Source organism: Hipposideros armiger, unplaced genomic scaffold (genome assembly GCF_001890085.2).
Source record: "Hipposideros armiger isolate ML-2016 unplaced genomic scaffold, ASM189008v1 scaffold_598, whole genome shotgun sequence".
Lineage (NCBI taxonomy): Eukaryota > Metazoa > Chordata > Mammalia > Chiroptera > Hipposideridae > Hipposideros > Hipposideros armiger.
The window spans coordinates 1446248-1458048 of NW_017731948.1; the positions used below are offsets into that span (position 1 = coordinate 1446248).

An 11801-nucleotide genomic window follows, 5' to 3' on the forward strand; every position below is an offset into this window, starting at 1 on the left:
TTTCTGAGGTCATTACCTCTGAATAGGACTGGGCTGGGGCTCTGGGCAATGGTTACAGCTGGGCAAAAATGTCCCATTAAACCTGAAACACACTGCCAGCATCCTTGTGCTCCAGTGGTAAGATCGCGCAAACCTTTTCTGATTTCCTATATGAGCCTCTCTTCCATGCACCTTACCTTTCTGTAGGTTATACATTATTTAGGAAGGCAGCGCTAAAACCAGTGCCTGCAGCTGTCCATGTTATAGGGTTTTAGGCATAATTCAGGTATGATTAGGTATCATTTACATGCTATTTTCCATAGGACATAGGTAATATTGAAAGTTCTTTTTGGCAACTTATATGAGCAAAACTAGGTAACACTTAGTGAAGACATACGTTATGTACAAAGACACGTGAAACCAGTGCTTAGAGAATTTTTAAAGTATCCAGTCAACCATTTAAAGAGCAATTGCTTGTTTTGAATTTTACAACATGCAAATAATAATTAAAATGGACTGTTCTAAGTAGGTTACATGCATGAAGCCATCTAATCCTGGTACCACCCTCCTAGTGTAGCTTTTTCCATTTTACAGGTGAGGAAACTGAGGCACAGAATGTTAAATGAATTGTTTAAAATGGATTCTGAACTAAAATAGGATTTGAAACCAGATAGCTTTGCTCTTGAGGGCTTATCAACCATATCTCTAATGTACCTGGTTAGTACAGAAATTGATGACCCCTGTAGGAATTCTGCAAAATATAAAAGAAAAGTCACCACCATTTTTCTAGGCCTGAAGAAACCTGATAGCTTTGCATTTCACAATTTTCCTCAACAAGCCCTGGTATGCACAGATTAGATTTCAGAGTGCGTGTAGAATTTTGTAGTGTCAGTTTATTTTTTAAGAAAACCAATGTATCAGTTTTACCTATTGTTTTATTTATGCTTGTGGGTTCCTTTTGTGTCATTAAGCCCTGGAATTTCACTTTTGCTGAACTGACACTTTAAAATGCTGGCTGGGCCCGAACATGACCCAAATGGCTGAATATCGAACATGAAACTGCATAGTAAGGTTGGAGAGTGGGGAGGAGATGGGATTACACAAGGAAAGATTGTAAATCATTCATAACATGGCAAAAGAGAGCGTGCCACTGCAGGACGGTTCCCAAATGTGTTAGGAAACCAGCTTTTGAAAGAAGCGACATTTGATTAATGTGAATGACAGCGGAGACAAAGCTGTTCCGAGTCACACAGGACAGCCGTGTGCAGGCCACCCAAATGGTGTGGCCCCAAGCACGTGCTTTCTGTAACGTGTGTCTGTTACCGTAACCCGTGGGCACCAATGCACTAATTCTCCCCACATTTCCCAATGTCCCTTTAGTATGTGATCTGGCTGCTGTCACCAACCCCATGTGCCAATTTTTAGAAGCTCCATTTACTGTCCTCGTGTCATTGGAACAGCATCTAGACTGTGACTAAGACCAGATCCCAGGTTCTTGTGTGTGTGTGTGGGGGGGGCGGGATCTACTTTTGTTTAAGGTTATCATTTAAGAAGATTAATTCCACCTTCCTATCTATCTATTTAGATGGGATTTTCCCCTCCTGTGCAATTCTGACTGATGAGCTTGTTTGGGCCCCATGGAAAAACTAACAAGACCTCTAGTGACCTTTGACACTCTCTGGTCACATTTTTTAATTAAAGTTTGTTGGGGTGACAATTGTTAGTAAAGTTACATAGGTTTCAGGTGTACAATTCTGTAATACATCCTCTATATGTCACGTTGTGTGCTCACCACCCAGAGTCAGTTCTTCCATCACCGTATATTTGACCCCTTTACCCTCATCTACCACCCCCCTCCCCCCGACCCTCTGGTCACCACTAAACTATTGTCTGTGTCTGTGAGTTTTGTTTCTTTCTTTGTCTTGTTCCTTCGTTGTTTTCAGTTTTATATCCCACATATGAGTGAAACTGGCCATGTTTTTATCATAGGCCTAAATGCGCGTCACCATGTGACAGCTCTGAACCTCATACTACCAAATTATTTCTCAATGGCATGCCCACGTGTCCTGTGCACTTCCAACATTTTAAGATGTGTCCCTTTGTTAACTTACTGTCACATATAAGATATGCAATGTGGAGAGTTCAAGTTTTATGTTTTGAATATAATTATCAAGGTGACCAGAGCACATAACAATGAATGCCATGTCTGCAAAAAGGGCGTGACTGTTGGGTGATGTATGTATGTATGTGTGAGAAAAACACACTAACGTATCCATTTATTTAAAAAATTTAGCAGATGACAGTTATGTAAAATGGCCTCTGAAATATTATTCCAGTATCAGGCTAATGAGAGAAATGGATGCTTTTGATTTGTCTGATTTTGAAGAAACAGTTTCCAACTTCAAAATTGTGCCATTTGTGTAGGTGTTTAATGTACAAAATCAGAGGAAATGCACACTTTGCTTATGGGGAGGATAATTCGCTGTCACAGTCACCTCTGTTGTCGAAAGAGAATTGATGTCCTGTTCAGAAGGGATGGGTGCAGTCTACCGAATGGAAGTCTTCAACCCACTTCCTGGGAATTAGACTAGAATTCTGGGAAAATTTAAAAGGAAGGGTATCTATGATACAAGAGCCATGAATTGTTGGCAAAAAGTTCAGGTCGTCTAACTTTTTCCCACAGCCTTTTCAGCACTTCCAAATAGTCAACTTGGTGAACTGTTGGTCAAGTTGGTGCAAATTTATAATGAATAATCCCTCTCATAGCAAAACAAAGGTTAGCCACATCGGTGCAACAAGTTCGCGAACTTAATTGTCAGACCTTGTATTTTGAAGCCAAGATTCCTGAAAGGTATGGAGTCTAGTGTTGATGTTTATACAAAGAAGTCATAGGGTGGCTTATGTTTAATTCATCTAGTGCAGCCTGTTTTTTTTACCCACTTACATGGAGAGGATGTTAGAACCATCCTTATGCAATATTTCTATGAATAAGCATCAGAAACTTGACTTCCATTAGGTTAATCTACCATACAATTAATATATGCAAATAGTACACTAATCCCTTTAACAAACAGTGTATGATTTGAGCCCACACTGCCCTTACTCATCATAGAGGGGGGCCACCCTGCCACATGTCCCCATGAGTTGCATGCTGTCACAGATGCCTTGAATTCAATATCATTGGGGACCACAGTTCAATTGCATGCATGTTGTAAGTTATTTCATTTCCTTTCTTAATAGCAAGGGAGATCATGCATTGTTTGTATGTGTTTGCTTTCTTAGCTTTAATAACTTTTTTAAATGTGAATCCCTTTCCCCCCATTTTTCCCATCCGTATAGCCTGTGAACTGCTCAGTAAGAAAAACCCAAGGCCTCCGTTACAGAATAATAATGATAATAGTGATAATAATCATGCTGATTCAGACCAAGGAGAGCCTCTCACGATAAAGGCAGAAAACGAACACAGCATGGGCTTGCATGAAGGCAAAGAGATTCAGTAACGCTAGGACTGTCACAGTAGCAACATCAAGTCGAATACAAGATGATGTGATTTGGGAGGCCACCCATAGCTCAGGGAGGAAAAAAGGACAAAGCAAGGGACGGGACTCTGTAAAGGAAGCATTGCTGATTGACACTTCCTGCTCCAGGAGCCATAACCCTCATCTGATGCGTCTCCCCTTTTCTTTGCAAACGCATGAAAAAAAATCATAAAATCAAAGACAAACCATCGTCCTAAGTACAGAAATTCTCCCTGGCTCAAGCACTGCTTTTGATGGCGGTAGATGTCACAAGTCCTCCTCACCCCTAGATTTGTTGAATGGTGTGGAGGTCATTATTGAGACCATCGTCAGCTGGTATCAAGGACAAAAGAGAGGAAATTACAAATAACTGGAGAACAGTGCTATTGTGTCCCTCCAATGAACTCCACACCCTCGCTTTGAATGTCTCATGAGGATTTTTCTTGCTGAACATGCTACCTCCGAGCAACCAAAAATATGTTTCTATTGCCTGTGCTCTGCATTTTTTTCTTTCATCTTACAACCCACTGCCCTTGGGACACCATCCTCCTTTTTGTTTATTTATTTGTTTTTGAATTGTAATAACAAAATCACCTCAGAACTGAGTCGCATATGAAGCATGAACCTTGTTCTATTTTATCCTAAATGTTCAACGCTTGCTCCTAAGACTAATGGTGCATCCAAATAACAGGGAACTGAGGTAACTCCTGCCCATTTTTTTTTTCCAAGTAGCAATTCCAATTTGGACAGGCACAGCAAGCTTTTCCCACCTCAGGACTCAGGCTGCAGAGGGCCACTGGCTTATTGCAATGAACATGTGTCGACAGCGCTCTGAGAAGAAGTGTAATGCAGTTTGGGGTCTAAACACCTCAGATTTTAATGGGGGGAAAAACACACATGTATTTGTAACTTGCCTGTGGCAAAGAAAACAAAGTAATAAGGGTCAGTGGTTGAATGCTATATAGAATATGGTTATCACAAAGTCTCTTTTTTTTTTTTAATCAAGCTATGTTAGGATTTTTTTTTTGCAGCATCAAAGATGTCTTATTATTCAGTCAACTGATTTGTTTTTTGTGTGTTTTTTTGACATTCAGTATTATATTAATTTCAGGTGCACAGCATAGTGGTTAGACATTTATATAATTTATGTAGTGATCCCTCTGACTAGTCTAGCACTATACACAGTTATTACCATATTGTTGACTGTATTCCCTATGCTATACTCTACATCCCAATGACTACTGTGTAACGATCAATTTGTACTTCTTAATCCCTTCCCACGTTTCACCCAACTCCACGCCCCTCCTATCTGGCAACCATCAAAATGTGCTCTGTATCTATATGAGCTTGTTTGTCTTTCGTTTGTTTGTTTACTTTGTTCTTTAGATTCCACTTATAAGTGAAATCATATGACATTTGTCTTTTGCTGTCTGACATATTCCACTCAGCACAATGCCCTATAGGTCCATTCATGTTGTTGCAGATGGCAAGTTTTGTAACACCTCCTCTTTCTATCCATCCATTCAGGGACACCCAGGCTGCCTCCACATCTTGGCCATTGTAAACAATGCTGCAATGAACATAGGAATGCACAGGTCCCCTCAAATAGTATTTTGGTTTCTTTGGATAAATACCCAGAAGTGGGATTACTGGGTCCTTCTTTGTCTCTTGTTATAGCCTTTGTTTTAAAGTCTATTTTGTCTGGTATAAGAATTGCTACCTCAGNGAGAGAGAGAGAGAGAGAGAGGGAGAGAGAGAGAGATAAAGAGAGATAGAGAGGCACCTTACTTAGATATCTCACCTCCTGTGCCAGGTTTGCCAAGGTGAAATGACAGGCTTTCCTGAGATCTGTCACTTTATCTTGGTTGAAGGCTTCTGATTGTACGTCTCCAAGAAGTTTTGATAGATAGATTGTATCAGGCTAAAGCTCCCTTATCTGAATTCCCAAACCCCGTGTTCTCTGAGGACAATGTGAATGTGTTTCTTCACCTTTCACATGTACACAGGATTCCATCAAAACTGGCCTAATGTCCGGCATGAAGAGAATGCTCTGTCTGGCATACCCTTTCCTTAATAAGAGGCCACAGCGAATAGACCCAACTCAGTGACATCAGATGAGTGCAGATCTGTAAGGAAGCCTCACAACCCTCTGTTGCTTGTAGACATTAAAAAAATCAATGAGAAATGCGTCCATGGCAGAGTCCAGTTACACAGGAAGTGCTCAAAATGCTATTTTAGGAAGCACAAGAAAAAGAGGCATAAGGTGCTATACTGAATCCAACACGTTTTTGAAAACATAAAAATGTCAAAATTAAGACATAAAACGCAGATTGTTTTTAAAGAGATTCATGTTTATAAGTGAATGCATAAACAAGAAAGCTCGTGGCATCAGGACCTACAATTTTCTATTTTTGATCCCATTAGTAAGATAGAAGCACTGAAATTAGTGTGTTTTGAGTTAAGAGGTAAAACTTTTTTTTGGATACCACATATATATATAATCATATCTATATATCATACATATGTATACAGTATACAATATATAATGTGATACAGTATAATATATATGTACACTATAATATACAGTATATACTGTGGAATACAATATAATTTTTATACAGCATATGCTATATACAGTATTATATATAATGTGGTATACCATATACATATACTATATACTGTATATCATATGCTATATATATATATAAGTATACAGTATACTTTTACACAGCATACACTATATACAGTATATAATATACTGTATGTACTGTGGTAGCAATATCCTTTTACACAGCATATACTATATACAGTAGACTGTATATACTGTGGATGAATATTACTTCATAGTCCTTTATCCTAAGCAATTTTCAGGTATTCTAATTTATATGTCGGCAGCAGGAGATAACTTCTCTCGAGCTCTTACTATATGCCAGGAATTTTGGGGGTGACTATTTAACCTTCATCACTTATGTCCAGTCCCAATAATGTCATTTGCTTTTATAGATGAGGAAGATAACTCCAAACGACGTGTAAGAATTCGCTCAAGCTTTCACAGCTGTAAAAAGCTGCTGAGCTTAAATACCATTGAGATGATTTCAACTGTGTCACATAGAGGGCTAAAGTCCTTCCTGCAGGAAAGAGGGCACCTGCTGGCCAATGATACACTGTTTGCATCATGCGTGATGCCTGGTAACGTCTGTAGACTTGAGATATTCAAGTAGGACCTTGTGGTCCCCCAGCTTTCTGGCATGTCCTCAGACAGAGGGTGGAGGGCAGCTTCATAAAAGTGCTGCCACAATGTCATTCTCGTTTTTCGTTGTTGATGATCATTTGGTATGTTTCAAAAACAGTAGCAAAGCGAGGACAATGCCATCGTGCTACCCTCAGAAATTGTCTTTTAAATACAGGTAAGATGGGATTTAGCAAAGCAGAAGGAACCTGTGGCTACGTCAGTAGTTTGTGCACGTGAAGAAACGTGGGGGATTCACTGCTCGTGACTTCCTGTTTTAAGATTTCCTTGTGACATGTGGACACGTGTGACCTTGTTTCTCTTTGTTCCTTCTTTCTGTCCCCAGTGACCCTAATCAGCCCGTTCCTCAGGATACCAAGTTCATTCACACAAAACCCAATCGCTTTGAGGAGGTGGCCTGGTCCAAGTATAACCCGAAGGACCAGCTGTATCTGCACATTGGCCTGAAACCCAGAGTGAGGGACCACTACCGAGCTACGAAAGTGGCCTTCTGGTTGGAACTCGTCCCCCACCTGCACAACTTGAATGAGATATTCCAGTATGTCTCCACGACCACCAAGGTCCCTCCTCCTGACATGACTTCCTTTCCCTACGGAACCCGGCGATCTCCTGCCAAGATATGGCCCACCACCAAGCGCCCGGCCATCACTCCTGCTAATAACCCCAAGCAGTCCAAGGACCCGCATAAAACCGGGCCCGAGGACACCACCGTCCTCATTGAAACCAAGCGGGATTATTCCACCGAGCTGAGCGTCACCATCGCCGTGGGGGCCTCCCTTCTCTTCCTCAACATTCTGGCTTTCGCAGCGCTGTACTACAAGAAGGACAAGCGACGCCACGAGACTCACCGGCGCCCCAGTCCCCAGAGAAACACCACGAATGACATCGCGCATATCCAGAACGAAGAGATCATGTCGTTGCAGATGAAGCAGCTGGAACACGACCATGAGTGTGAGTCCTTACAGGCTCACGACACGCTGAGGCTCACCTGCCCGCCAGACTACACGCTCACACTGCGTCGGTCCCCGGACGACATCCCACTTATGACACCAAACACCATCACCATGATTCCAAACACACTGACAGGGATGCAGCCCTTGCACACGTTCAATACCTTCAGCGGAGGACAGAACAGTACAAATTTACCCCACGGGCACTCAACCACTAGAGTATAGCTTTGCGGTCCCTTTCCCCTTCCCTCGACGCCTCCCCTCCGCAACATGGAAGAGAGAACGAAGAATGAGAAGCAACGTCTCTACGCAAGGGATGGTTTTCCTCCCGCTGACTTAGGACAAAAATTTTCAAAATAGCAAAAAGGGCCGTCATCGTGTCCCCGTGGACCCACCCCCTTGGCATTTCCCAGTATGACGAGATCAACTTCTGACCCTATGAAATGTGAAAAGCATACATTGCTGTTACAACACCGCTTTAAGATCTCCGCCCCTCCAGCGAACGTTTCATGTGACCTGGACGCCACCGTTTCAAGGACCAACATAACCATAGAAGCTGACACTTCTGGAACTCAGCCAGGGACGCTTAATTTTTCTTTTTTCTTTTTTCTTTTTTTTAATTACAATTTCAAAAAAGTAAAAATTAAAAAAGTTCTTTATGTGCCATACGACAGATGGCTCTACTACTGAAGTAAAGCAAAGAGCCTGTGGGCTTGCACCCAGTATATGCAGCTGTAATCCAGCGAGAAAGAGAAGTAGAATTTTATTATTCAAATAAAAGAACTGACTATGCAGTAACAGACATCGAGTTCTGTGCAAAGAGAGGTTTTGCCCGTCTGAACTATATTTAAGAAACTTTGTAAAAATAGAAGAAAAGATGTATATAGCTGTGAGTTTAAACACACACACACACACACACACACACACANAAAACACACATGTATTTGTAACTTGCCTGTGGCAAAGAAAACAAAGTAATAAGGGTCAGTGGTTGAATGCTATATAGAATATGGTTATCACAAAGTCTCTTTTTTTTTTTTAATCAAGCTATGTTAGGATTTTTTTTTTGCAGCATCAAAGGTATCTTATTATTCAGTCAACTGATTTGTTTTTTGTGTGTTTTTTTGACATTCAGTATTATATTAATTTCAGGTGCACAGCATAGTGGTTAGACATTTATATAATTTATGTAGTGATCCCTCTGACTAGTCTAGCACTATACACAGTTATTACCATATTGTTGACTGTATTCCCTATGCTATACTCTACATCCCAATGACTACTGTGTAACGATCAATTTGTACTTCTTAATCCCTTCCCACGTTTCACCCAACTCCACGCCCCTCCTATCTGGCAACCATCAAAATGTGCTCTGTATCTATATGAGCTTGTTTGTCTTTCGTTTGTTTGTTTACTTTGTTCTTTAGATTCCACTTATAAGTGAAATCATATGACATTTGTCTTTTGCTGTCTGACATATTCCACTCAGCACAATGCCCTATAGGTCCATTCATGTTGTTGCAGATGGCAAGTTTTGTAACACCTCCTCTTTCTATCCATCCATTCAGGGACACCCAGGCTGCCTCCACATCTTGGCCATTGTAAACAATGCTGCAATGAACATAGGAATGCACAGGTCCCCTCAAATAGTATTTTGGTTTCTTTGGATAAATACCCAGAAGTGGGATTACTGGGTCCTTCTTTGTCTCTTGTTATAGCCTTTGTTTTAAAGTCTATTTTGTCTGGTATAAGAATTGCTACCTCAGCTTTTTTGTTTGGTTCCATTTTCATAAAATATCATTTCCCATCCCTTTACTTTTATTCTGTGTGTTTTCAATCTGAAGTGAGTCTCTTGTAGGCAGCATATGTAAGGGTCTTGTTTTCTTAACCATTCAACAACCTTGTCTTTTGATTAAAGCATTTAATCCATTTATATTGAAAGTGTTGATGATTTGGAGGTGAGGAACTCCTAGCATTTTCTTGTCTGGGAAGCTCTTTATCTGTTCTTTGATTTGAAATGATAGCCTTGCTGGGTAGAGTAATATTGGTTGTAGGTCCTTGGTTGTCATCACTTTGAATATTTTCTGCCAATCCCTCCTGGCCTGCAAAGTGTCCATTGAAAAATCAGCTGATAGTCTTGTAGGTAACTAACTGCTTTTTTCTCTTTCTGCTTTTAACATTTTCTCTTTATCTTTAAGCTCTGGCATTTTAATTATAATGTGTCATGGTGTGGGCCTCTTTGGGTTCATCTTGTTTGGGACTCTCTGTGCTGCCTGGGCTTGAATATCCATTTTCTTCACCAGCTTAGGGAAGTTTTCCATCATTATTTCTTCAAATAGGTTTTCAATTCCTTGCTCTGCCTTTTTCCTTCTGGTGCCCCGATGATGTGAATGTTGTATGCTTGATGGTGCCCCAGAGGCCCCTTAAACTGTCCTCATGGTTTTGGATTCTTTTCTCTTTTTGCTGTTCTGATTGAGTGTTTTCTTTTACCTTGTCTTCCAAATCTGATTCAACCTTCTGCTTCATCTGATCTGCGGTTGCTTCCCTCTAATGTATTCTTCATTTCAATTATTGTATTCTTCATTTCTGACCAGTTCTTTGTTATGTTTTCTATCTCCACTTTTATGCTTCCTGTCTCTGTGTTGAAGTTCTCCCTGAGATCACTGAGCATCCTTATAACCAGTGTTTGGAACTCTGAGTCTGGTAGATTGCTTGTCTCCATTTTGTTTAGTTCTTGTTCTGGAGCTTTGTTCTGATCTTTCATTTGGGGCATGTTTCTTTGTCTCCCCATTTGGGCTGCCTTCCTGTGTTTGTTTCAGTGTATTAGGTAGGGCTGCTATGTCTTCCGATCTAGGTAGAGTGGCCTTATGTATAGGTGTGCTGTGGGGCCCAGTGATGCAGTGTTCCTGGTCACCTGAGCCACANTTTTTTTGTAGCTAGGAGGCTGTTTCCATGATCCAGGTGAGAAGACGAAACCAAAACAGTGTTGGAAAAGAACAACATAAGTCAAAACCTTCAGTAGTCGTGTAGAAATAAGGCTACCTTGGAGACCTTTGATCAATGAGAGGTAACGTCAGGGAAAAAATTAAAACTAACGCCAAGGTTTGCAAACAATTATAAAGCACGAACATCTTTGTCGTATAAAAGTGTCTTTGGGGATCGGAGGGAAGGAGTTCATGCTGCATAGTCGATGGAACTCAAGAGCTCATTGATCGAGGAGCAGTTCCATCTGGGTTCTGTGTGGGCAGAAGTGGATAAAAAAGGAAGATGAGCGTTTCTAGACAAGATAATGTCAGTGAATGGACTTGAAGCAATGCAGTTTTGCTTTATATTGATATACCGAAGACCTGAGATGCGATTGGAAGGCAGAGATGGGACGTTTGCTCCATGACAGCTGACAAACCAACATCTATGTAATATAAGAGAGGTCATAAAACCCACATCCGTTTCAGTATTTTTACTTTGTTCTCAAGGGTTTGGGGTAGGTGTGGTAGGACACGGACTTACATCTTTAGTTTGCTTTAGATGCTATCTCTACTTTTAAATTGGCTGGTATCATATTATTCATTGATATGCAGCCTTGGCTGAATCTTTGCAGAAAGCAGGAAAGAGGCACTTAAGGAGGCTAGCTTAGAGAGCATGGCCACATGAGCCTGGTTTTAAATGACTCAGCCAAAAAGTATTTTAAGCTGAGTGAATGAACGTCTCCATCTATATAGGAGTCAGTGAACATATAACTCATGATGCAAGAGCTGGCTTGCTTCCACGAGGTCCAGTAACGCATAGTCAGCCACGATTTTGTTTAGTACACCCTAACACAGCAGAGCCTCCTGCCATCAAATGGAATATATCCAAATTCACTGATATCTTTAAAGAAGTCATATAACCTATCCGTAGCCAACAAAGAGAGCCGCAAGACCTTAGAAACACACATTTAACTATTCACTGCCAAGGATGGCATTTCAAGTAAAACACGGCACTTGAAAGGTGTGTGTTAGGGGTTGGGGGATGAGGATGAATCTATGGATTGAGGCTATTACTAGGGAGGGAAGATATGTCTGTTTCTTCCTCTCCTTAATCATTATAATCTTTCATTTTGCTCGC

The 11801-nt window shown here is 40.9% G+C and overlaps 1 protein-coding gene across 11 annotated transcripts in view; it reads left to right on the forward strand.

Annotated features, from left to right (window-relative positions):
- NLGN4X (neuroligin 4 X-linked) overlaps positions 1-8617 on the forward strand; it is a 354171-nt gene extending 345554 nt beyond the window's left edge. For all 11 annotated transcript variants that reach the window (XM_019624654.1, XM_019624659.1, XM_019624662.1 and 8 more), the window contains one exon: positions 7073-8617. In XM_019624654.1, coding sequence (XP_019480199.1) covers positions 7073-7922 — 850 coding nt within the window. In that variant the 3' untranslated portion in view covers positions 7923-8617. The remainder of the gene's footprint in view (positions 1-7072) is intronic.
- The last annotated feature ends 3184 nt before the right edge of the window (positions 8618-11801 follow it).